The 27,923-nt window shown below is 45.2% G+C and overlaps 2 protein-coding genes across 3 annotated transcripts in view; one reads left to right on the top strand and one right to left on the bottom strand.

Moving 5' to 3' along the window:
* Positions 1-3,784, bottom strand: part of LOC140128237 (complement C3-like) — a 71,848-nt gene extending 68,064 nt beyond the window's left edge. For both annotated transcript variants that reach the window (XM_072149793.1, XM_072149794.1), the window contains exon 1: positions 3,626-3,784. In XM_072149793.1, coding sequence (XP_072005894.1) covers positions 3,626-3,693 — 68 coding nt within the window. In that variant the 5' untranslated portion in view covers positions 3,694-3,784. The remainder of the gene's footprint in view (positions 1-3,625) is intronic.
* Positions 3,785-20,340: 16,556 nt separating this feature from the next.
* On the top strand, positions 20,341-26,551 carry TNFSF14 (TNF superfamily member 14). Its single transcript, XM_072149799.1, has 4 exons — positions 20,341-20,602; positions 22,828-22,870; positions 24,596-24,631; positions 25,558-26,551. The coding sequence occupies exons 1-4, from the start codon at positions 20,393-20,395 to the stop codon at positions 25,983-25,985; spliced, it is 717 nt and encodes a 238-aa protein (XP_072005900.1). The 5' UTR covers positions 20,341-20,392; the 3' UTR covers positions 25,986-26,551.
* Positions 26,552-27,923: the final 1,372 nt, after the last annotated feature.

Raw genomic sequence — 27,923 nt, 5'->3', positions numbered from 1 at the left:
AAGTTAAAGCTTTAAGGCTGGCATTATTATAGATTATGAGTCCAGTGAATTCATAGGTTTTGAGTCTAGTGTATTTATGGATAAAAAGTCTGCTGTATTCATGGGTATTGTGAATATATAGGTTATGTGATGGGTGTATCCATAGGTTGAAACTGGATGGTATACATTTGGTGTATTCATAGATTATGACTAGATGACTCCTTTGTATATGTTATGAGTCTTCTTGATTCATGGGTTATAAATGAGGTGAACCATTAGGTTATGTGACCAGTGTATCTAAAGGTTATGAGACTGGTGCATCCATTTGTTATGAGACTTAATATATATGTATTCATAGGTTATAAGTCCAGCAAATTCAAAGGTCGTAAGTCAGGTGTATCCATAGGTCATGTGTCCAGTGTATCCATAGGTCATGTGTCCAGTGTATCCATAGGTTATGCGTCCAGTGTATCCATAGGTCATGTGTCCAGTGTATCCATAGGTTATGTGTCCAGTGTATCCATAGGTTATGCGTCCAGTGTATCCATAGGTTATGTGTCCAGTGTATCCATAGGTTATGCGTCCAGTGTATCCATAGGTCATGTGTCCAGTGTATCCATAGGTTATGCGTCCAGTGTATCCATAGGTTATGTGTCCAGTGTATCCATAGGTTATGCATCCAGTGTATCCATAGGTTATGCGTCCAGTGTATTCATAGGTTATGTGTCCAGTGTATCCATAGGTTATGCATCCAGTGTATCCATAGGTTATGCGTCCAGTGTATTCATAGGTTATGTGTCCAGTGTATCCATAGGTTATGTGTCCAGTGTATTCATTGGTTATGTGTCCAGTGTATTCATTGGTTATGTGTCCAGTGTATCCATAGGTTATGTGTCTAGTCTATCCATAGGTTATGCGTCCAGTGTATTCATTGGTTATGTGTCCAGTGTATTCATTGGTTATGTGCCCAGTGTATCCATAGGTTATGTGTCCAGTGTATCCATAGGTTATGTGTCCAGTGTATCCATAGGTTATGTGTCTAGTCTATCCATAGGTTATGCGTCCAGTGTATCCATAGGTTATGTGTCCAGTGTATCCATAGGTTATGTATCCTGTGTATCCATAGGTTATGTGTCCAGTGTATTCATAGGTCATGTGTCCAGTAATCCATAGGTTATGTGTCCAGTGTATCCATAGGTTATGTGTCCAGTGTATCCATAGGTTATGTGTCCAGTGTACCCATAGGTTATGTGTCTAGTCTATCCATAGGTTATGCGTCCAGTGTATCCATAGGTTATGTGTCCAGTGTATCCATAGGTTATGTATCCTGTGTATCCATAGGTTATGTGTCCAGTGTATTCATAGGTCATGTGTCCAGTGAATCCATAGGTTATGTGTCCAGTGTATCCATAGGTTATGTGTCCAGTGTATCCATAGGTTATGTGTCCAGTGTATCCATAGGTTATGCGTCCAGTGTATCCATAGGTTATGCGTCCAGTGTATCCATAGGTTATGCGTCCAGTGTATCCATAGGTTATGCGTACAGTGTATCCATAGGTTATGCGTCCAGTGTATCCATAGGTTATGCGTCCAGTGTATCCATAGGTTATGCGTACAGTGTATCCATAGGTTATGCGTACAGTGTATCTATAGGTTATGTATCCTGTGTATCCATAGGTTATGTGTCCAATGTATCCATAGGTTATGTGTCCAGTGTATCCATAGGTTATGCATCCAGTGTATCCATAGGTTATGCGTCCAGTGTATCCATAGGTTATGCGTCCAGTGTATCCATAGGTTATGCATCCAGTGTATCCATAGGTTATGTGTCCAGTGTATTCATAGGTCATGTGTCCAGTGTATCTATAGGTTATGTGTCCAGTGTATCCATAGGTTATGTGTCCAGTGTATCCATAGGTTATGTGTCCAGTGTATCCATAGGTTATGTGTCCAGTGTATCCATAGGTTATGCGTCCAGTGTATCCATAGGTTATGTGTCCAGTGTATCCATAGGTTATGTGTCCAATGTATCCATAGGTTATGTGTCCAGTGTATCCATAGGTCATGTGTCCAGTGTATTCATTGGTTATGTGCCCAGTGTATCCATAGGTCATGTGTCCAGTGTATTCATTGGTTATGTGTGCAGTGTATCCATAGGTTATGTGTCTAGTCTATCCATAGGTTATGCGTCCAGTGTATCCATAGGTTATGTGTCCAGTGTATCCATAGGTTATGTATCCTGTGTATCCATAGGTTATGTGTCCAGTGTATTCATAGGTCATGTGTCCAGTAATCCATAGGTTATGCGTCCAGTGTATCCATAGGTTATGCGTTCAGTGTATCCATAGGTTATGCGTACAGTGTATCCATAGGTTATGCGTCCAGTGTATCCATAGGTTATGTGTCCAGTGTATCCATAGGTTATGTGTCCTGTGTATCCATAGGTTATGTGTCCAGTGTATTCATAGGTCATGTGTCCAGTGTATCCATAGGTTATGTGTCCAGTGTATCCATAGGTTATGTGTCCAGTGTATCCATAGGTTATGTGTCCAGTGTATCCATAGGTTATGTGTCCAGTGTATCCATAGGTTATGCGTCCAGTGTATCCATAGGTTATGCGTCCAGTGTATCCATAGGTTATGCGTCCAGTGTATCCATAGGTTATGCGTTCAGTGTATCCATAGGTTATGCGTACAGTGTATCCATAGGTTATGCGTCCAGTGTATCCATAGGTTATGCGTCCAGTGTATCCATAGGTTATGCGTCCAGTGTATCCATAGGTTATGCGTCCAGTGTATCTATAGGTTATGTATCCTGTGTATCCATAGGTTATGTGTCCAATGTATCCATAGGTTATGTGTCCAGTGTATCCATAGGTTATGCATCCAGTGTATCCATAGGTTATGCGTCCAGTGTATCCATAGGTTATGCGTCCAGTGTATCCATAGGTTATGTGTCCAGTGTATCCATAGGTTATGCGTCCAGTGTATCCATAGGTTATGTGTCCAGTGTATCCATAGGTTATGCGTCCAGTGTATCCATAGATAATATCTCCCATATATTCTCCTGCAGGGCACTTCCCTCCCTTATATAACATCTGGCCGCTGGCTTCCTCCATACATAACAGCGGGATTACACTTGGATAGATGGAATTGTGCAATGTTTTAGTCTTTTTTTCTCTGGAAATATTTTGTTTATTTTATTTTCTTCTTTTTTGGATCTGTTCCTTTTCATGGGGAAATGAGACGCTGCAGCAGAGCCCGGACAGCCCTGATCCCACAATATACGACACTATCCTGGTCCAGGAGCCAAGTATAAGCCTATTCCTGTAATAAGGGGCACTGGGGCGTTCTGTATAGTAATGTGAACCCTATAGGGCAGTATGGATGGTGCTTCTATAGGATACTGTATACAATGTATAGTTCCGTAATCAAAGGACATGACCATAATGCAATCTATTATACTCAATACACAGATAACTACAACCCCCAACATAACTAGACCCCTGGCCATAAGTCAGTTGTGTTATACTCTATGCATAGAGCACTACAACTCCCAACATGACCATACAAATTGTATACAATCTATTATCCTCTGTGCTGTACAAGCCACTACGTGACATGATAGATATCTGCTGGTTACTCACGGTGGCTGGGCGTAGGTAGCAGTCAGGCCGGTGAGGAGGACGAGGTACAGGACTACTCTCCCCATCATGTGGCAGACTGTGTGCGCTCCTGCCTGGGCAGAGGGCTTTATACGGGACACCTCTCAGGAGCAGACTGTCCTGTAATCAGTAACTGGGAGCGGAGCCAAAATCAGCAGGAAAGTCCAAACTTGTGCAACCCTGAGCTCAACACTAAGCAAATCCTGCAGGTGCCCTGCTGCAGGGGGGAGGACGGGACCCCTCACCCAGGGGAACTCTAACGCCACTGAAATAGTAACGGTACCATAGTCAGTACCAGCAGCCACCATGTGCATATGTATTCACCCCACTGAGCCAATAATTTGTAAGACACCCCATTCTTCTTTGTACATCTAGAGGCTGGAGGTTCCCCCATTCTTCTTTGTACATCTAGAGGCTGGAGGTTCCCTCCATTCTTCTTTGTACATCTAGAGGCTGGAGGTTCCCTCCATTCTTCTTTGTACATCTAGAGGCTGGAGGTTCCCCCATTCTTCTTTGTACATCTAGAGGCTGGAGGTTCCTCCATTCTTCTTTGTACATCTAGAGGCTGGAGGTTCCCCCATTCTTCTCTGTACATCTAGAAGCTGGAGGTTCCCCCATTCTTCTTTGTACATCTAGAGGTTGGAGTTTCCTCCATTCTTCTTTGTACATCTAGAGGCTGGAGGTTCCTCCATTCTTCTTTGTACATCTAGAGGCTGGAGGTTCCCTCATTCTTCTTTGTACATCTAGAGGCTGGAGGCTCCTCCATTCTTCTTTGTACATCTAGAGGCCGGAGGTTCTTCCATTCTTCTTTGTACATCTAGAGGCTGGAGGTTCCTCCATTCTTCTCTGTACATCTAGAGGCTGGAGGCTCCTCCATTCTTCTCTCTACATCTAGAGGCTGGAGGTTCCTCCATTCTTCTCTGTACATCTAGAGGCTGGAGGTTCCTCCATTCTTCTCTGTACATCTAGAGGCTGGAGGCTCCTCCATTCTTCTCTCTACATCTAGAGGCTGGAGGTTCCTCCATTCTTCTCTGTACATCTAGAGGCTGGAGGTTCCCCCCATTCTTCTCTGTACATCTATAGGATGGAGGTTCCCCCATTCTTCTTTGTACATCTAGAGGCTGGAGGTTCCTCCATTCTTCTCTGTACATCTAGAGGCTGGAGGTTCCTCCATTCTTCTCTGTACATCTAGAGGCTGGAGGTTCCTCCATTCTTCTCTGTACATCTAGAGGATGGAGGTTCCTCCATTCTTCTCTGTACATCTAGAGGCTGGAGGTTCCTCCATTCTTCTTTATACATCTAGAGGCTGGAGGTTCCTCCATTCTTCTTTGTACATCTAGAGGCTGGAGGTTCCTCCATTCTTCTCTGTACATCTAGAGGATGGAGGTTCCTCCATTCTTCTCTGTACATCTAGAGGCTGGAGGTTCCTCCATTCTTCTTTATACATCTAGAGGCTGGAGGTTCCTCCATTCTTCTCTGTACATCTAGAGGCTCCTCCATTCTTCTCTGTACATCTAGAGGATGGAGGTTCCTCCATTCTTCTCTGTACATCTAGAGGCTGGAGGTTCCTCCATTCTTCTTTATACATCTAGAGGCTGGAGGTTCCTCCATTCTTCTTTGTACATCTAGAGGCTGGAGGTTCCTCCATTCTTCTCTGTACATCTAGAGGCTGGAGGTTCCTCCATTCTTCTCTGTACATCTAGAGGCTGGAGGTTCCTCCATTCTTCTTTGTACATCTAGAGGCTGGAGGTTCCTCCATTCTTCTTTGTACATCTAGAGGCTGGAGGTTCCTCCATTCTTCTTTGTACATCTAGAGGCTGGAGGTTCCCCCATTCTTCTTTGTACATCTAGAGGCTGGAGGATCCTCCATTCTTCTCTGTACATCTAGAGGCTGGAGGTTCCTCCATTCTTCTTTGTACATCTAGAGGCTGGAGGTTCCCTATTCTTCTCTGTACATCTAGAGGCTGGAGGTTCCCCCATTCTTCTCTGTACATCTAGAGGCTGGAGGATCCTCCATTCTTCTCTGTACATCTAGAGGCTGGAGGTTCCTCCATTCTTCTTTGTACATCTAGAGGCTGGAGGTTCCCCCATTCTTCTTTGTACATCTAGAGGCTGGAGGTTCCCCCCATTCTTCTCTGTACATCTAGAGGCTGGAGGTTCCCCATTCTTCTCTGTACATCTAGAGGCTGGAGATTCCTCCATTCTTCTCTGTACATCTAGAGGCTGGAGGTTCCACCATTCTTCTCTGTACATCTAGAGGATGGAGGTTCCTCCATTCTTCTTTGTACATCTAGAGGCTGGAGGTTCCTCCATTTTTCTTTGTACATCTAGAGGCTGGAGGTTCCTCCATTCTTCTTTGTACATCTAGAGGCTGGAGGTTCCTCCATTTTTCTTTGTACATCTAGAGGCTGGAGGTTCCTCCATTCTTCTTTGTACATCTAGAGGCTGGGGGTTCCCCCATTCTTCTCTGTACATCTAGAGGCTGGAGGATCCTCCATTCTTCTCTGTACATCTAGAGGCTGGAGGTTCCTCCATTCTTCTTTGTACATCTAGAGACTGGAGGTTCCCCCATTCTTCTCTGTACATCTAGAGGCTGGAGGTTCCCCCATTCTTCTTTGTACATCTAGAGGCTGGAGGTTCCCCCATTCTTCTTTGGACATCTAGAGGCTGGAGTTTCCCCCATTCTTCTTTGTACATCTAGAGGCTGGAGGTTCCCCCATTCTTCTCTGTACATCTAGAGGATGGAGGTTTCTCCATTCTTCTTTGTACATCTAGAGGCTGGAGGTTCCCTCATTCTTCTCTGTACATCTAGAGGATGGAGGTTTCTCCATTCTTCTTTGTACATCTAGAGGCTGGAGGTTCCCCCATTCTTCTTTGTACATCTAGAGGCTGGAGGTTCCCACATTTTTATTTGCATATCTAAAGTTTGAATATTTCACTATTTTGAAGTCACACCCTCTTGCCCTACTCCCTACCCCACTCTTTAGGGTTTTCACACAGTATAAAACCCTCATAAGGGTCACCACAATAGAATACCTTCCCTTATGGCTCTACTGTAAAATACCCTCAGTATTGGACTACAGGAGGACCCACAAATTTAGACCTTTATTCTAATGCCACCTGTCTTTACCACTAGATCCATATCAAGTCTAAATCCACCACAAAATGGGTCTACCCTGATACCACTGTCCCTAACTTTAGCACCAGATCTGTTTAGAAATGACTGTGTCTTCGCTGTTGCTACCTTATCTTTTCTGCAGCTTCTTTGTTTGAAGGCCATGGTGTAACTTATACAAAGCTAACACAAGGACAATTAGTATAAACATTCTGTTTATATGAGAACAAGGCCTCTGGAAGAAACGGTACAAAGTTCATCAACATTTTGGATGAATGTCTTAAAGGGGAGGTTCTGGTATATTCAATATGGCCTATAGCATTGCAGTATGTTATCCCCTTGTCACGCCCCTATGCAGATGATTTTATGTGTTTTATATATGCGGCTGGCCGCTGATAAAGAATGTGAGTCTGCATTTTCTAAGAGACTGGTGTGTCTTAGTGTCCGCTCTCATCCCGGTACCATCAGCTATTAGAGACTAAAAGGGTTTATCTGAAAGTCTCATAAGGACTGTTTTGAGTCCTAAATAATGATCTTTCACAAATAAAATCAGGTAATGAAAAAATGACTACCGCACATGGCGTAATCCATTGAAATGGCACAACTGGAACGGATTCATTTTTTCCTTCCCTGATTTTATTGGATATATGTATTCTACATTTCTTGTATACTTACCAATAAAGCTTACAAAAAAACAGGGGAATACCAACACATATAAATATAAAATGTGTTTTGGATTTCAGTCCAAATCCTCTTAAACATGATGACACTGTATGAGGAGACAGATTCGTAACCCGTTCAGTGCTGGCGAGGAATTTCAGCTGCAGTGATGAAACGCAATTACCCATGGAGATTCTCTGCATTATCCTGTCCTCTCTTGTATTTGCATTTTGGGGGTGACCAGACTTCCCGAGGCACTCGAATGAGTTTGTGATGTTGTAAAGATGCACTATTCTATAAATTACAGACTTGGAATGAAAAAAGCTTCTCTTGCTATGGCTGATAGGGTCACCCTTTATCTGCACTACCCGCTGCTCGAGAGGTATAGTCACCTTGTAATGGCACAACAGTTACATTGGGATTGTCCGATTACCACCAGATGTCTCATTAACACAAATACTGAAAGTGTCTCTAATTTTGATCAGTTTTCTTTTACAATGATCTCTTTTACATTTTTATTGTGTGATTTAGAATATGCAATTTATGAGATAAGCTTAAAATACTGATATATTACTCACATTAGTACATAATCACATAGGACACACAATGGGGGTCATTTACTAAGGGCCCGATTCGGATTTCCCGACGTGTTACCCGAATATTTCCGATTTGCGCCGATTTCCCCTGTATTGCCCCGGGATTTTGGCGCACGCGATCGGATTGTGGCGCTTCGGCGCTGGCATGCACGCGACGGAAATCGGGGGGGCATGGACGAACGAAAACCTGACGTATTCGGAAAAACTGCCGCATTTAAAAACGGAAAATGTGTCGCTCGGGACACGCTTACCTTCAATCAGACGGCCTCGGTGAATTCCGGCGCATTCTTATTCTTTTCAGCGCAGCAGCGCCACCTGGTGGACGGCGGAGGAACTACCTTATTAAATCCCGGCCGGACCCGAATCCAGCGCAGAGAACGCGCCGCTGGATCGCGAATTGACCGGGTAAGTAAATCTGCCCCAATGACCGTGACATTTAAGAAATGATATGTTCTCTAATTTTGATCTCCTTTGTATATATCTTTCTTAAGCTCCTCCTACCCTCTGATCACATGGACTGTATAAAGAGGAACACAGCAGTGAGCTCTCTATAATCATGGTGTGACATCTCCACCTACTGGCTGGATGTCCTTACTACACGCACACCCGTGCTGTTTACACGCTATACTCTCTTATCTCTTATCAGCTACAACCTACAGAGGAGCCTGGGGGCGGCCTAAAGGGCAAGGACATGGAAGGCCATTCATTTACAGAAATAAGGGGAACTCCATAGTGAAGGTATTCTGGGTTAGCATGTCCCCAACCTTCTTCATATAAGTGGGAGCTATAGGCCACTTATAGGTAGGTTGCTATAAAACTTATCCACTTATACAAGGTTGTAAATGTTTAGAGGGATGGATTAGATGATACTTTAATGTATAAGCAGTTTCTCTTTCAGCCACTAGAGGTCACTGGACACATTGTAGAACAACCTGGTTCTGCCCCAATCCTTAACATGAAACCTCTAAAATGTTTTCTCCCTGTACAGATTCACAAGATATCTATTAGATCATAGATAATCACAAAATCTTAAGAAATCTTACACACTAGGGAAATATTGTTCTTCTGAGGAGCAAGTAAGGTCCTGATAAACCTAGGAAAGAAGGAGAGATTCCGGTCACTGTAGGTCCCCTTGGACTCTTCCCCCTTCTATCCGCGCCACTGTTGATGTATCCGACATTGACTGACTTTTACAGTTGGAGGGGGACACATTGGGACACATTTGGGTCAACATGAAACAGTTATGGAACTGAAAGATTTCAGAGTTGGGGTTCAGTCCACATTTTGCCCCCTTTGCTGGCAGGTTCCCCTATTGATGCCTTCTTTGAGCGCGTCCCTGAGGAGGTTACGGTACTTATTTATCTGAAAGCTCCCTCCAATTTGACTATTGATGAAAAACATGCCCTCCGCCCTCCGCCGGAGTTCACCTGCTTCTTCCCGATGCATGTAAGTGCTGATCTTGCGACACAAATTCTTTTTTAAATTCTGCAGTTTTTCTGAATCCGTCGGGTTGTCCGACGACCACGTCCCCCGATTTATGTCATGTGAATGCCGACGCCAATGCGCCAAAATCCGATCGCGTGCACCAAAAACCCGAAGCAATTCAGCGCAAATCGGAAATCGTTGGGAAACCCGACGAAAGTGTGCGATTCGGACCCTTAGTAAATGAGCCCCAATGTCATTAGTCACAAAATGGAGCTTAAATAGTTTGAATTTATGATTCACAAAATTTTATGGCCTCTCTAAAGTATGCAGAGTTATTACCAAGATGGCTGCCACTGGAAACTACAAGTCCCAAGATCCTTTAGTTCTCAGTAACTCCTCCTCCCTTTTATGCTCTGCTCCCAGTGATGATGTAACAGTCTGTCCTGCCCTGTTACCATAGTAATGATGTGTAACTGCGTGTGTCGCTTCCTCACTGAGGTCCGCCAGAGTTCACCTTCTTCTTCCCGGTGCATGTAAGTGCTGATCTTGCGACACAATTTGAATTTTAAATTCTGCGGTTTGTCCGAATCAGTCGGGTTGTCTGACGTCCACGACCCCCGATTTGTGTTGTATGAAAGCCGGCGTCGATGCGCCGCAATCCGATCGTGTGCGCAAAAAACCAATTTAGGGCAAATTTAGGGCAAAGCGGTAAAAAGTCGGGAACTGACGGAAATGCGGTGTTTGGACCCTTAGTAAATGTGCCCCTATGTGTTGGAAGCTATGCGACAGTTGAGAGACATGGATACATACACTCCTCTTGTAGGGAATCCTACTTGGAAGGTGTTCGGGATGTATTGGTGAATACTCAATGAAGTGATAAGTATATAGACTTTGTATGTGAGGGTTAACATCTGATTTTCTCCCACAAATCTTTCACGTTCGATGGCAAGTGGTTTTCCCAGAGATCCGGCACGGCTATAGGTACCCCCGTAGCCTATAATAACATCTTTTTGGCTTGTGTTGCAACCCATTTGCAGCGTATGTGAAGGCATATTATCGTTATGCCGATGATGTATTCCTAGTATCGGAAGGGCTCCCAATTGGAGTTGCTGTAAGAGCAGAAGACCGAGCCGTGGGGTAAGTATAGATTTTTTTTTTCAGACTGATAGTGGATCTTCATAAAGGACCCTGGTATGGGCCCCTACGGCCTATATGAAGATACACCATTGCTTGTGGGTGTTCTGAGTGAGCTACACATTGCTTGGTCCCGCCCACTTATGCCTTTAATTGGTGTATCCCAGAGGGGTGGCATGAAACGGCCCCATTGCCACGGCGTGCACCCTCTCTGTACTAGTCACCTAGTTTGAATAAAGAAACGTTTCAGTTGAGGATTGAGGAATAAAACACAATGAAACTGGCCCTGGGGGAGGACAGGGTGGCTCATTGCAAGCCCCCAAGTCCTGCCTCTCACTACAGGGTTCCTGGCCATGGTCCTGCAGCGCTGATCTTATTAGGGACCCTACGTTTTTCTGGTTCATGGAAGATTCAGCAGGATAACTACTAGAGGCCACCTACCAACCACTTCTAGGTTCCTAACAATGACCAATCTCTGGTGCCTAAGCCTTAACATTTTAATACAGACCTTGAAAGGACCTTGCACTGTCATACACAACTTTTCATAACAATAAGGGCAGATGTCATAAGACACTATTAAAGAATATAAGGTTTTAAGCGCTTTTTTGAATTTGCACAATCCCAAAACATACAGTCATACAGTCGGTGATATCCAATTCGATAACCCGAGGAGCAGATACTTGAGCTTGAACCTTGGGTGCCCGCATGGTTTCTTGTATCTTCTTGTTGTTGCTTCGTACTGACCAGAGGAACGTGTGGTTAGCATCTCCACATGTCATGAAGCACCACGTTGTTTCCGCACATTAAAACAATGCAGAAAACGCTCATAATGGAAGGGAAAGTAAGACCTCGGGCCGGAGAATCTCACTGTCATTGAAGGGGAAAGGAGAGAAGTGTAGGAGGACAACAAGACTCATATGGGAAACTTCTATACAAGAAGAAGCGATGCAGCGTCTGAAGGTCTGACCTGCTTGTTTCATGTTGTTTACGGAAAATGAGGGGGAGTCACAAACCAAAACCTCTTTGTGTATTGTGTTTCCTGTCCTTTAATTCTGATATATTTGAGTCATTTAACCATCATCTGCTTCTGGCGCAAAATATAAGGTACCCCTCTGCAATGAGAGGATGGTGAGAAGTGTCTGATCGGTGGCGGGCCGGCCTAGCAAACCTTCACCATTTGTGCAAGCAACAAAATTGGCCCCTCGTAGTGGCTACACGTAGGGGGTCACTTACCGTTGGATAGGTTATATTAATAGGACAACATCTGTTATTAGGGATTGAGTATTATTCGTTTAGTGTACTTTAGCGATTGCTACGGTAATCCTAGAGCAAGATAGAAGCCACCGGATCACCAGAAAACATGTCATTAAGCCACCAGGGATCATGAGTAACTAGGCCACCAGTTATACCAAAGATCAGCAGCATCTGGGCCAGTAGCTCTCACCAGGCACTAGACCACCTCGAATCATGAGTTGTGGACCAGTAGATATCCCCAGGCACTAGACCACCTCGAATCATGAGTTGTGGACCAGTAGATATCCCCAGGCACTAGACCACCTAGAATCCTGAGTTATTGGACCAGAAAATATGACCAGGCACTAGACCACCTAGAATGATGAGTTATTGGACCAGCAGATATCACCAGGCACTAGACCACCTAGAATCATGAGTTATGGACCAGTAGATATCCCCAGGCACTAGACCACCTAGAATCATGAGTTATTGGACCAGAAAATATGACCAGGCACTAGACCACCTCGAATCATGAGTTATGGACCACCAGATATCACCAGGCACTAGACCACCTAGAACCATGAGTTATTAGACAAGCAGATAACACCAGACACTAGACCACCTAGAATCATGAGTTATTGGACCAGCAGCTATCACCAGACACTAGACCACCTAGAATCATGAGTTATTGGACCAGCAGATATCACCAGGCACTAGACCACCTACAATCATGGGTTATTAGACCAGCAGATATCACCAGACACTAGACCACCTAGAATCATGAGTTATTAGACCAGCAGATATCACCAGGCACTAGACCACCTAGAATCATGAGTTATTGGACCAGCAGATATCACCATGCACTAGACCACCTAGAATCATCAGTTATTAGACCAGCAGATATCACCAGGCACTAGACTACCTAGAATCATGGGTTATTGGACCAGCAGATATCACCAGGCACTAGACTACCTAGAATCATGGGTTATTGGACCAGCAGATATCACCATGCACTAGACCACCTAGAATCATGAGTTATTAGACCAGCAGATATCACCAGGCACTTGACTACCTAGAATCATGGGTTATTAGACCAGCAGATATCACTAGGCACTAGACCACCTAGAATCATGAGTTATTGGACCAGCAGATATCACCAGGCACTAGACCACCTAGAATCATGAGTTATTAGACCAGCAGATATCACCAGGCACTAGACCACCTAGAATCATGAGTTATTGGACCAGCAGATATCACCAGGCACTAGACCACCTAGAACCATGAGTTATTGGACCAGCAGATATCACCAGGCACTAGACCACCTAGAATCATGGGTTATTGGACCAGCAGATATCACCAGGCACTAGACCACCTAGAATCATGAGTTATTAGACCAGCAGATATCACCAGGCACTAGACCACCTAGAATCATGAGTTATTGGACCAGCAGATATCACCAGGCACTAGACCACCTAGAATCATGAGTTATTGGACCAGCAGATATCACCAGGCACTAGACCACCTAGAACCATGAGTTATTGGACCAGCAGATATCACCAGGCACTAGACCACCTAGAATCATGGGTTATTGGACCAGCAGATATCACCAGGCACTAGACCACCTAGAATCATGGGTTATTGGACCAGCAGATATCACCAGGCACTAGACCACCTAGAATCATGAGTTATTAGACCAGCAGATATCACCAGGCACTAGACCACCTAGAATCATGAGTTATTGGACCAGCAGATATCACCAGGCACTAGACCACCTAGAATCATGAGTTATTGGACCAGCAGATATCACCATGCACTAGACCACCTACAATCATGATTTATTGGACCAGCAGATCTCACCAGGCACTAGACCACCTTAAATCATGGGTTATTGGACCAGCAGATATCACCAGGCACTAGACCACCTAGAATCGTGAGTAATTGGACCACCAGATATCACCAGGCACTAGACCACCTAGAATCATGAGTTATTGGACCAGCAGATATCACCAGGCACTAGACCACCTAGAATCATGAGTTATTGGACCAGCAGATCTCACCAGGCACTAGACCACCTAGAATCATGAGTTATTGGACCAGCAGATATCACCAGGCACTACACCACCTAGAATCATAAGTTATGGATCAGCAGATATCACCAGGCACTAGACCACCTAGAATCGTGAGTAATTGGACCACCAGATATCACCAGGCACTAGACCACCTAGAATTATGAGTTATCGGACCAGCAGATATCACCAGACACTAGACCACCTAGAATCATGAGTTATTGGACCAGCAGATCTCACCAGGCACTAGACCACCTAGAATTATGAGTTATTGGACCAGAAAATATCACCAGGCACTAGATCACCTAGAATCATGAGTTATTGGACCAGCAGATCTCACCAGGCACTAGACCACCTAGAATTATGAGTTATTGGACCAGAAAATATCACCAGGCACTAGACCACCTAGAATCATGAGTTATTGGACCAGCACATATCACCAGGCACTAGACCACCTAGAATCATGGGTTATTGGACCAGCAGATATCACCAGACACTAGACCACCTAGAACCATGAGTTATTGGACCAGCAGATATCACCAGGCACTAGACCACCTAGAATCGTGAGTAATTGGACCACCAGATATCACCAGGCACTAGACCACCTAGGTTAACATCTGCAAAGAGTTTGTATGTTCACTGGTGGGTTGATTGTGGGTTGATTGTGAGTCCCGGGGACAGGGACTGATTTGGTAAGTTCTGTGCAGCGCTGTATAATTTGCATGCGCTATATAAATAAAGGAATTATTATTATTATTGTTGTTATGAGTTAATAGACCAGTAGCAATCACCAGGCACTAGACCACCTAGAATCATGAGTTACTGGACCACTGGCGCTCATTACACACTGTGGATCATCATTTAGTAGACCACAAGCCCTAACTGAAGATTAGACCCTTATCAATTACTGCACCACAACCCATCATCAGACACTAGACAACTAAGGATCATAGGTCACTGGACCACCACTCATAGCTGGAGACTAGACCACCAGGAATCAGCAGGCACTGGACCACCAGCTATTAGCAGACTATAGACCACCGAGGATCATAGATCACTGGATCACCCACCCTAGTTAGAGACTAGACTGCCAGGGATCATCAGCCACTGTACCACCAGGTATCATGAGACATTAGACCACCAAGGATCATCATTTCATGGAGCAACAGACCTAACCGGAGATTACACCACCAGGCGTCATAAGTTGCTGGACCAGAAAACCTAACTGGAGATTAAACCACCAGAAATCAGCAGGCACTGGACCACCAGCTATTAGCAGACTATAGACCACTGAGGATCATAGATCACTAGATCACCAACCCTAGTTAGAGACTAGACTCCCACGCATCATCAGTCACTGGACAAAGAGGTCCTCACTTATTGGACCTGCAGCCCTAACTGGAAACTACACCCCCTGCTATAATCAAGCACTAAAACCATTAGACAAAGAGATAACTAGAGCAGCTCAACCAGCTTCCTGGAGACATCAACAAGATATCCATTCAGCTTACATAAAGTACACATACAGTAGAAGTGTATCACTCACCAAATTAACGTACATCATATGCATGCACACACGTAGTACACATAACGTATCCATGGAGCACAGATCTCATACAGCAGTGATGGCTAACCTATGGCACTGGTGCCAGAGGTGGCACTCAGAGCCCTTTCTGTGGGCACTCGGGCCATCACCAGAGATGACTCCAGGTATCTTCCTGCAGTCCCAGACAGCCCAGGACTTGCTGTGTACAGAGCTATATTAAAGTGACAGCGCTACCTGGGACTATTTTCTGCTTTATTGGTGACCTCAGGGTGTTGGTATCAATGAGAAGGGAGTATAAATCACAAATTAAATTTTTGTGTTGGCACTTTGCGATAAATAAGTGGGTCTTTGTTGTAGTTTGGGCACTCGGTCTCTAAAAGGTTTGCCATCACTGTCATACAGTGTTCTTACAGCACTCACACAATATCCACAAAACCCACCTGTGATACCATGTAGCATATATACATCACAAATCTCATACAACGATCACGCATAAGAATAACCTGTGGAGAATCTAACCATTGAAATTAGTCTTTGGATGAGCCCAGTCCTGAAAAAACATAACAAATGATTTATAATAAGCTTCTCCAACAAGTACAGGATTAAGACCCCGGCTGGGCAGGATGCCGAGGCCAACAAGGCCAAGCGCAAGATCAGATATGACGTATAGAGCAAGGAAACAGGAAGAAAGATGGGTCTGAGAAGAGACAGATGATAAAATGAGGTCAATGGCAGAGCAGGGGCCACAGACCGCACAACATAACACAAGGACTGCTTACACCAGCATATGTCAGGGGATGACCTGGCCAATGGTGGCCAACCCAATATCTACCTATAGCTGGCACATCCTGTAGCATGGACAATGCAGTATGGGTTACCTATTGTGGCCATCAAATTGCAAGGGCAACCTAACAGGAGACGTGTCTGCACATAGAAGTATGAATGTCTGTTTGTCTACTTTTGGGCTACCGGGAGGAGGGTGTCAGGACTCGGGGTCGATGAACCCCCTGGACCACCGCGGAAGATGGTACTAGCCGAAAACTGGGACCGGAATCTAAGTGGCAACTGGTCTTCACCAGAGCCCGGTGCAAAGTGGGATGGACTTGCTGCGGCAGGGTGCCACCAGGTAGTTCCACAGGTGCGGCTAGCCCGCGGTGGCAGCCAAAGTTGCAGTACAGAATCGGGATCCAGGCTCGAGGTCAGAGATAGGTACGTAGTCAGGGCTGGCGGCAGAGATGCAAGGTCACAGGTCAAGTCTGAAGTCACAATAGGAATTCTAGGCAGAATGGAACAGGGAGCAATCGCATGGAACAGGAACACACTGGGAAGCTTTCTCTAGGGCTAATGAGCGCAAAGATCTGGAGGGGAAACCTGGAAGTGCCACATCTTCGAGTGGCGGCGCGCGTGCTCCCTAGGGAGCAGGGACGCAAGCGCGGCCTTGCCGGGACGGGAGAAGGAGCGTGGAGAGGTGAGTGCAGGCCAGTGGACGCAGATGCGCCACCATGGAGAGGGGCACGGGTGTGCCTGCGGTCCGAGGCATGGATCGCAGGGACACCCGTGACAGAGGGCATTATAAGAGGCTGCCCAAAAATGTTAAAATTTAGCTGCCATTGATAGAAAGAAGCAGCTTTCTCCTGGAGACCCTTCCATTCATACCAAACATGTTCGGTTTCCTCCTGTCATGTACCTGAGATGGTTTGAGATGGAGCTCTCGGGTTTTGTCGTTTCTCTGAGCATCGCACTCACTGCCCAATGACCATAAGGTGAATTTCCTGGGTGGTCCTCTCTTGTCCCCTCTCTTGTCTTGATTTTCCCCAGTCGTGAATAATCTTTTGTTCTGTAAACTTAAGAGCTTCAAAATAATTTGTAATAAACCTATAACCATTTCAAGACTGATGCGCAGACACAATTGCCTTCCCAAGATCACCAGCAAACTGCCAAACTTCTGCTTTTATAGAGGCGGTCACATTGACTGATGATTTCAGATTCTTGAAGCACCTGGATAGTAATTTCCTTCTTAATTCCAAATGGTACACTGCCATTATGTATTTATGTGTGGATGTATGTAATTCTATACATATGTTATTTTATATGCATGGAGTGGTATGGACAAGGCTTTGCATTGGCTAGGGCTTGAGCCCCCTCTGCCCCTGTACATAATTACTGGTGGAATGGTCTTTAGTTCCTGCAGCTCTTCACTCACTAACCTTGTATTTAGAGCATGAAGGTTCCCAGAACGTTTATAGCTGAGGTAATCATAGATATGTGGTGAGATATAGCACATATAGAGCCTTGTATACAGAAAACCACAAACACTCTCCTTACTGTACCACATCCTGACATAGCAGCGGTGATCATCTTTATTACCTACTATCAGACACCAGTGTTTGAGCTCCTCCTAATGTCACAAGGTTTGGAAATCTTAACTTTTGTGGGAACTAACTACATGTAATGGTCCATAAGGTGGCCACCAGCTCTGCACATCTCTGCTTGTTGTCAGTGAACAAATGAGAGGGTAGCCCAGTTGAGACACAGGAGCAGAGTTCCTGATGAAGTTCCACATCCCACAGTCGAACACTAGAAGGGAATTCGCTATATAGTATCCAAACAAGACTTCTGAGATGTAGAGAAGGTTCTATGGACGGAGGTGTTGAGAAGTACCAAGAGGCAATATTGTCACCTTTAAGATGATCTCCACCATGACCGACCCATGGTCTTCTCCTAACTTGCAATATGGTCTTTGGTCTTCTATTAACCTCCACTGTGGTCTCCATTCATGTTGAAATGTCCACTATGGTCTACAACCTTGGTGTGTCTTCTACAATGGTTTACAGACTTGTACTAATGTCCACCATGGTCTACAACCTCGGAATGTCCTCTACAATGGTTTACAGACTTGTACTAATGTCCACCATGGTCTACAACCTCGGAATGTCCTCTACAATGGTTTACAGACTTGTACTAATGTCCACCATGGTTTACAACCTTGGTGTGTCTTCTACAATGGTTTACAGACTTGTACTAATGTCCACCATGGTTTACAGTGCTGTTGTAACATCTACCATGGTCTACAGTTTTGTAACCTCTATCAAAGGATTATTGTAACCTGTACCATAGTTTGCAATTTACAACCATCACTCCAACATGGTGGAACATCCACATCCTTTCCAAACCATAGAACTGAGTTGTCAAGAGATGGATAGAAGAACCTAAAAACAAGTTTAAAGCTTGGGTTTCATATGATCCTGGTTACCTGATGGGGTTGTTTTGTTAACAATCTTTCACCATTTTTGGTTTCCTTATTTTTACTTTTGTTCTGATGTTTGATGATCTGTAATTCTGCTAATAGGGGACATACAACTATGGAAAAAAGTAATAGAAGAGACGGATAGTAAATCCACCCAGCTGTCCCTACCTTCTTGCCCATCCTACCCTAGAAGGTAGGTGACAACTGGGTGACTTTTCCTTCAAGCACCAAAGTGAAATCAGAGACAAAACAAATCACAGGAAGAAGGTAGTGCAAGTATGGGTGAAAAGAAAGAGGAGTACTCAGAACAAGACAAGAGTCAAATAGAAGGTAAGGTGGTGAGCAAAGATCAGAAGAAGAACAAATGAAAACTGTACAGAATATGCTAGCAAGTGCAACAAGCACTAGAAAGAGGGCAATTATCTTCTTATGGGATGTCTGAGTCCTGGTCCAAGTGTAGCTGGAACGGTTCCCCTGACATCTAAGCCAAATAGAAAACAAACCAGCAAGAGAGGAATGAAGAAAGTCTGTCCATCAAAACTAGCTGAACCGTCTGCAGCCCAGAACAAAGTCAGCAGGAGACAAACAGATGTGGTAGTATTAAATTTAGACAGAGAGGAGTAAAAATCAGAAGAGAAGACAATAATGGAAAATAAGTATAAAATCCTAGTCAATAGATCATCATCTGCCTTACTTTACAGACAAAGGATTGTTCTGAAGCTCTAACAGGTTCATATGTTATATAACATTTTGCCACTGGTTTATATCTCCTCTTTCCCCTCCAATGAGGAATCACAGGACGCAGTGCTCCAAGTGTTTTCACCAAACCCCTAGGGTTTTCGCTTTCAGTCAATTTATCAGACATTTCGTCCAATCTTTTGGTCATTTTTTCTGGATTGTCTATGATCCTCCTGACTTTTGGCTGTTTGTTTAAGAATGAATTGTGTTTCTTGGGTGTTTCTTCAATCCGACCTGTCAAAATGAGGAAAATGTCGTCTATATATCGTCACCACCTCAGTACTGAGCCGACCTTAATGGATCAGGTGGTCGAGGCATCAGATCACATAACTGGCTGATCATGTGGGAGATTTACCATGTGACCATTACGAGCATGCTCAGTGCTATGTGATACAAAGTGTCCACAACCCACCACCAGTTTGGTCTTCTTGGAAATTCCCTTCCAAACCCAACAACATATACATGGAGACCCTCTAGATCTCCTCTCTCAATGTATTCCACTTATACTGACCTGGGCCTGCCCCTGATAATGCTCCTGTCTACTCCCTGATTCTTATCTGTATTGTTCCTGGACCCTAGGACAGGTGTAACAGGTGGTCGCTCTTTATATAGTAAATTGCAGAACGTTCCGGGGTATTTTCCAGACCAAGTGTCTTCTATGAAATGGCCAGTGAGATGTGACACACGAAACCAGAGAACACAAGTGACGACGTGCTTTACGCCCATTGGGCAGACGTTTGGCATTGAGCAGACGTTACTCCAATTTTCACTGTGTCCATTCATCTCTTCTACATCTGTATAGTTCTTGCTTCCACCGGAGACGGTATTTCGAGGCAGGAGTGTGACTGTGCACTTTGTCGGATGTATCTGAAGGAGTTTCCCTTTTTGTGGTCTCGAAACTTCACCTCCCCCGTGTCCTCCTCCTCACGACAGAGATCATTGTCACCATCCTCTACCTCAGTACAGAAGCCCCTCGTGCTCTGATAGTGATGGACGGGCATGGCCGACCTCCCATGTCCATCTTCACGGTGGATGACTATGTCCCATTCCCACCGCAGATCAGAAGGAAACCTGGGAAGGGACGTCTGCTGCTGCAGATTTCCCTGCTTGTGTTTGCTCTTCTGGCATTGTGTGGAGCAGCATCCGAAATCTACTTCTTAATGAAGGTGGAGTCCAGATTAAGTGCAACTCAAGATTTGGTAAGTGCACCTACCACCCTGGGGGAAAGGGGGCAGTGGATCTGGACATATGATAGGCTTAGATACAGTGGTATACTAGGCAGTATCACGCAGTATCACACGGTCAGCTTAAATGCACTGGTATTGTAGGCAGTACCCTACATGCCAGGCTTAGATACACTGATATAGTAGGCAGTATCACACATGGCAGGCTAAGATACACTGATATAGTAGGCAGTATCACACATGGCAGGCTTAGATACACTGATATAGTAGGCAGTATCACACATGGCAGGCTTAGATACAACCACATACATGGCAGCTTGGATGCACTGGTATAGTAGACAGTATCACATATGGCAGGCTTAGATACACTGACATAGTAGACAGTATCACACATGGCAGGCTTAGATACAACCACATACATGGCAGCTTAGATGCACTGGTATAGTAGGCAGTATCACACATGGCAGGCTTAGATACACTGATATAGTAGGCAGTATCACACATGGCAGGTTAGATACACTGGTATAGTAGGCAATATCACACATGGTAGGCTTAGATACACTGGTATAGAAGGCAGTATCACACATGGCAGGCTTAGATACACTGATATACTAGGCAGTATCACAAATGGCAGGTTAGATACACTGGTATAGTAGGCAGTATCACACATGGTAGGCTTAGATGCACTGGTATAGTAGGCAGTATCACACATGGTAGGCTTAGATACACTGGTATAGAAGGCAGTATCACACATGGTAGGCTTAGACACACCAGTAAAGAAGGCAGTATCACACATTGTAGGCTTAGATACACCAGTAAAGAAGGCAGTATCACACATGGCAGGCTTAGATACACCGATATACTAGGCAGTATCACACATGGCAGACTTAGATACACTGGTATATTAGGCAGTACCACACATGGCAGACTTAGATACACTGGTATAGTCAGCAGTATCACACATGATAGACTTAGATACACTGGTATACTAGGCAGTATCACACATGATAGGCATAGATACACTGGTATAGTCAGCAGTATCACACATGGCAGGCTTAGCTACACTTGTATAGTAGGTAGTATCACACATTGTAGGCTTAGATACACCAATATACTAGGCAGTATCACACATGACAGCTTAGATAGTCAGCAGTACTCCACATTGTAGAATTAGAGAGGTTCCGCAGTTTCCTAAGACAAGAATCCTGACAACAAGCAGAGCGTCCACATAAACCCTGACATAGCAGCCACACGTGGAATCTACTGGGAAGACCAAGTCAACTCAAGCAACTCAAAACTGCTCCAAATTCAGGCAAATAGGTTTTCCGTCATCTCCCATGTCCCTAAATACTTATTTCTTTGATCATTTATCTTAACGACTTTTCTATCACTCCGTAAGTGATGTCCCTTCTGCTGAGAGCCGTCACCATGGATGTTATCAATCACCAAAGACAACAAGGGGCAGAGAAGATGCAAAACAGCATTGGGGGTCATAGGTCATAAAATGATGGTCATGGCTGGTAGTTGTGTTCATGTGATGTCTCATGGTGAGGGCCATGGTTGACCACCAATTTGTAGGAACAGAAAAATCTTCAAACCTAAATTTTTTTAAATAACTTTTTCATATTTGACATCTATTTGACCATGACTGGATCCACAAGGTCCAACAGCAGAGAACCTGAATCTGAAGCTGGATTGTAGGACATCACTTATCACCAGAGGTCTTATGGGTTTTATCATTAATAATAATTACCTCATTATATCCTAAGATATATCCAAAAAATTCCCAATCCTATAAAAGTTGCATGTATTTGTGTATATACCTGTATAGCTGGGGGAGGACAGTCCTGACCACCACTTTCTGAGTTAGGTTTAAGATGTTCTGAGGTGTCTGGTTGGCAACTTTCAAATAACGGATTTAATTTGTCTCCAAAATTTTACTTTCTCAACAATGTGATATGAAATCACTTAAAATCCAATCCCAGTAAAGCTCGACCTTTGTAATGATGTGACCCCGATACCAATACCAAAGTCCCAAAACCATGAGGTTACGTTACGTCTCTCTTTAGGGTGAACTGATGCTGGTGGGTATGGATAGGGGCGAGTAGCCTCTGTACTTGAATAAGGTGTTGATGACATGACAATGCTCCGTCCTATATTCACATGGGGTTTTTTTTTAGAAATTTGACAAGTCTACGTGGAAATTTTTGCTCTAACTTTTTGTATCTTATTCCTTTTAGATAGAAGAAAATGCTGGTGCACAGAAAATGTTATCCAGACAAGGTAAAATAACTATCTGAGACATGTTGGGGGCTCAAGCTTTGTGGTCTATGCCACCGTCCCATCTCTCCCAGGCAGGACCAGAGGGGGCGGCCATTACTCCTCCATTTTTCTTCTCAAGGGCTTTGGTGTAGATCATATGCCTTGAGGGGAAAACTATGGGGGTCATTTACTAAGGGCCCGATTCACGTTTTCCCGACGTGTTACCCGAATATTTCCGATTTGCGCCGATTGTACCTGAGTTGCCCCGGGATTTTGGCGCACGCGATCGCATGCGCGCGGCGGAAATCGGGGGGCGTGGACGAACGAAAACCTGACGGATTTGGAAAAACTGCCGCATTTAAAAAAGGAAATTGTGTCGCGGAGCTTGCACTCACCTTCATCCAGGATAGGATCGTGAACTTCGGTGCATTTCAGGGAACTTCAGCGCAGCAGCGCCACCTGGTGGACGGCGGAGGAACTGCCTTGATGAATCCCGGCCGGACCCGAATCCACCGCAGAGAACGCGCCGCTGGATCGCGAACGGACCGGGTAAGTAAATCTGCCCCTATATGTTTGTATGTTGGAAGAGGAATGAGGCCAACTTAAGTTGAAACTCATGAGAACAATCAGGACCTTAACTGGAAGGTGCACAGACTTACAACTCATCATGAGACTAAATTGGGGCTTTTGTAAAACTACAAGACTTGATAACCCCCCTGCACGGTTTTACTAAAGTTTAGGACATGTTGGGATAAGGGGTGCCATACTCCAAAACATGCAGAATACAGACATGGCCTGAATCACTCCCCCACCAGAGGCTCTGTCTACAGATCATCAAAAATTATCCTAGCCACTTTATAAGCACTAAAATCACTGACTAGACCTAAATTGCTAGTTTTATCGGATAAGATAAGCTAGCAAACACTGCACTACATAGCCCTTCAAATGCCAGACCGCTGTAAGCTTGAAGGGGGCGGTCCCAGGAGGCGGTGACTGCAGCTTGACTGCCCACATATGGAGAGGGGGAGGTCCGGGGGAGAAGCAGAGGAGAGGGGAGCGCCTTGGACCGCCTCCTCATGAATACGCCGGACCGCTGTAAGCTTGGGCCAGCGTTCGGAGGGCTATGTACTGCAGGGTTTGCTAACTTATCGGTATGTTCCGTTAAAGCTAGCGATTTAACCCTGCTATTACTGGGGTAGGGCTAGGGAGCTGCTTACTTTAGTAAGTGCTCCAAGAGGGATTATTTTGGGTGCAGGTCCTCTTTAATTTAGTTCAGATTCTAGACTAGACCCCTAAATAAAATAAAATCCTAAATAAAAGTAAATACAATCTAACTAGACCCCTAAATGAATTTGACCCTATTCTAAAATATATCGGCCCCAAGACGAGCCCTAGATTATGTTGTACATACCACTGATAACACATAAAATGGAGAAAGCTCTACCACATCCTCCTCAAGTCTAGTCATGTGATCCTGCTGCTCGATTCAACATGACCCACCCCCGACATCGGAAAATATAACTGAAAATAGGTATAAATGCTCACAGCATGATCACGGGTCTACATAGGAAAGTTCTAGGAAAACCTGTGCCAATCATGGGAGAAGCTGCCTATGGATTATGTGGAGTTATATGAGGCTTGTGTATAAATGGGTACCCCGATAGGATCAAGAATATCTGTCTGACCCCCGGGGTCTATTCAGTTTTCTCACATTTTTTCTTCATACGTTTTACTTTCATTTTTCAGGGTTTCGAGATGGAACTCCTTCTGCTCATGTCACCGGTACGTATGCTGGATAACTTACTACGAGATTTATAACATTACAAGTGAAGACCACCCTTTTGTTTGGTCCTGTAACACATTGGGGCACATTTACTTACCCGGCCCATTCGCGATCCAGCGGTGCGTTCTCTGCACAGGATTCGGGTCCGGCCGGGATTTATGAAGGTAGTTCTTCCGCCTTCCACCAGGTGGCGCTGCTGCGCTGAAAGTCATCTCATCGCGCCGGAATGCACCACCTCGGACCAGGTGAAGGTAAGCGCTCCCCAAGCGACACTTTTTCATTTTTTAAATGCGGCGGTTTTTCCGAATACGTCGGGTTTTCGTTCGGCCACGCCCCCCGATTTCCGTTGCGCGCATGCCGGCGCCGATGCGCCACAATCCGATCGCCTGCGCCACAATCCCTGGGCAATTCAGGTACAATCGGCGCAAATCGGAAATATTCGGGTAACACGTCGGGAAAACGCGAATCTGGCCCTTAGTAAATGACCCCCATTATGGTGGTGGTAGAGATAAGCAGAACCGAATTTCATGTTCGCCGTCTGGACATGTTGGTTGATGGCCTTCAAAGCAGTCAGTCAGGAAGTTTTACAGCCTAGCAACTAGACATGTCAGTGATTGGCCAGGTGGACACCTAATGGACACAACTGGTCAATCACAGCCATGTCTACTTGCTAGGGACACAACGTTGCCTGAAAGCCCATCAAGCGACATGTCCAGGTCAGGAGGAGCTTCCAAACGGAAGACACAAACTGCTTATCTCTAGTTGGCAGTGCATGCATATTTGGTTCCTGGTGTCTAGGGCCATCCAGAACCTCTCTGTCATCCTCAGGACTTGGGTCATCAATATAATCCATTTTCCATAAACCTGACCCTATGGATACCATATAAAAGTGAAATATTGAATCAATCCTGTGTTTCCTCCCCAGGTCTCAGCGTTAAAGACACCTCTCCAAGTTCTCCTCTTCAGTGGGAGCATAAACTAGGCCTGGCCTTTCTTCACAAGGTTGAGTATAACAATGGGTCTCTCGTGTGCCCAAAGACCGGATTATATTTCATATACTCTAAACTACAACTGAGGTTAGCGTCATGTTCAAAGGACCTCGAAAATCCATTCTTCAGCCATCGGGTAATCAGAAGGAGCTCATCTGTGGACATTCCCTTGATAGAGGACCTAAGAAGATTTTGTGACACACAAGGATCCTCGATATGGAGAGGAAACAGCTTCATAGGTGGCAGCTTCATGTTAGCAAAGGATGATAAAGTATATGTCAGCATGTCACAGAAACATCTCATAAGGGCCCAGGAGGACACCATGACTTTCTTTGGGATGTTCATGATTTGGACGACCCCTTAACAACCCAAAATGAAATTATTAGAAGATTTTTCAAGAAGTACCAAGTAGTATGATGAGTTTCTGAAGTTAAATTATAAGTAATGGAGGACAATATATTCTTGGAGGACAAATAAGTCAACAGATGGTACAAGCAAACAACCAGCCTTGATGATCGAAAATTCATCCCTCAATACTTGAAGGCCTATCAATAAAAATTTCTCTCAGAACTTTTTTGCTCCATGGTGTTTGAAAACATCTCAAAAGAACCTTCTATCATATGTAGAAGATACATATGAGTTATTGGTATATGGTGCAGAAGAGAAGAACCGTCAGACCTGAATCTTCCGAGGAGAAACCGATATATGTCAACCGGTTGAGTGGCCTACAGGACTCAGTGAGGACATCTCAGAATTTGTTGTTCAACAGACTTACACCAGAACAAAGGACCTGTACTGATAGTTACTCGTTATTTATCCCCTAATTTAAATGCAAATATGTGTCTTGTCTGTATTATGTTGTAATGTGAATAAGAAATCCAAGATAGAGAAATTCTATTAGTCTGCTAAAAGTTGCCTCAGAACCATAAAAAGCTGTAATTTGTATTATAACAGATATGAATAAAGATTACTAGTCTCAGCTGATTAATCTGGAACCATCATAGTATTAGAGTAAGGCAACCCTGCCTTAGTTTCACCTCCCCTAATGGTGTCTATATAAGGGTGACGCCTTGGCGAGGTACTTCCTCTTGTCCGCGCCATAGTTAGAAGCTGTGAGTGGTTGCTGGCTGGGTCCTGGTATGTAGCCAGGTTACTATGGGCGATCCTCTTGTTGCGCCTGCATAAGGCTGGTGGGGGAGGGCTGGCTATCGCAGCTCCTCTCTCCCTCGCAGCCTGCTTGCCCCGCTACCCCCCTCCCACCTCCACCACTTTCCCCCACCTGGCGCATGACACTGGCTGGCGGTCTGGTCACGTATGCTCGTGCTGGCGGAAGCACTGTCCTGCTGGTGCATGGAGCACAGCCCTGACCTCTCAGGCATGCGCGCCACTGTCTGTGTCTGCCGCCTGCACTGTGGAGGTTCTAGCCCCCCCTCCCCCCTCCACAGAGTTTCCTGCCTCCTCAGAGGAGACCCACTTAGCTGTCCCCCCTAGTCCTGCTAAGGTGCCTGAGGTGAGGCAAGAGCCCTCAGCACCTTCTGTGATGCCTGCTGCTGCGCCATCTGGAGCGGAGGCTAGTGTTCCTTCACCTGTAATGCCCCAGTCCCCTGTGGTCCTGACCCCATTCCAGTCCCCCCAGGGACCTCCAGCTCCTGATGGGTCCCCACATTGGCGCAGCAGGTCCTATTCTTCCTCGCCTGCCACAGCTCTGCAGTGCATTGTGATCAAAATGGAAGGTGGTCCCGCTCCTCTCATTGGGAGAGGAGGTCCAGGTTGTCCAGGTGGCATTCCCCGTTTTCATCTGGCAGTTCCTCAGACGCCTTGGCGATGTATTGTTACCAAAGTCAACGGCGGTGTGGGAGTGTCCACAGCCGTTTTGCCTGGGAGACAAGCCTAGTTCCACCGCCAGAGTCATGGGCCACCATTTCAATGCCCGTGGATCTGCCCTGGGGTGCTGCTGTATCTGGCGAGTATCCTTTTGTGAGAGCAGTTAGTTGAGAAGTTGCCGTCCTTTGTAGCCAGTCTGCTGCACAAATGCAGGCAGCCAACCCCCCTAACCCTTGCCACCCCTTCCCTGGCCGTGGTCCATAAGGACTTTTTTGTTGTATTGTTGGTGTATTGTTCTGTTAGGCGGTTAGGGGATCACTTAGATATCTCAGTGAAGGAAAAGATTTGGGCCAATGCATATGTGGACATATTTATCATACGCTGGCACTCGTGCATATTCGCAGCGGCATACATGGGAGGCTGCGCAGCATTTACTCTACGCTCGGCCAGCCGCGTCCCCCTTCATGCCCCTTCACGC

Source organism: Engystomops pustulosus, chromosome 4 (assembly GCF_040894005.1).
Source record: "Engystomops pustulosus chromosome 4, aEngPut4.maternal, whole genome shotgun sequence".
NCBI classification, from domain to species: Eukaryota; Metazoa; Chordata; class Amphibia; order Anura; family Leptodactylidae; genus Engystomops; species Engystomops pustulosus.
Note: the sequence above shows the minus strand (reverse complement) of the source record. Positions and strands in the feature narration are given on the sequence as shown.

What these genes read in the sequence shown, in the direction of transcription:
- TNFSF14 (XM_072149799.1), top strand. Translation starts at nt 20,393, where the DNA reads ATGGACGGGCATGGCCGACCTCCCATGTCCATCTTCACGGTGGATGAC. An exon ending in GAAAATGTTATCCAGACAAG is followed by an intron (nt 22,871 to 24,595) that starts GTAAAATAACTA and finishes TTCATTTTTCAG; the next exon opens with GGTTTCGAGATGGAACTCCT. An exon ending in TCCTTCTGCTCATGTCACCG is followed by an intron (nt 24,632 to 25,557) that starts GTACGTATGCTG and finishes TTTCCTCCCCAG; the next exon opens with GTCTCAGCGTTAAAGACACC.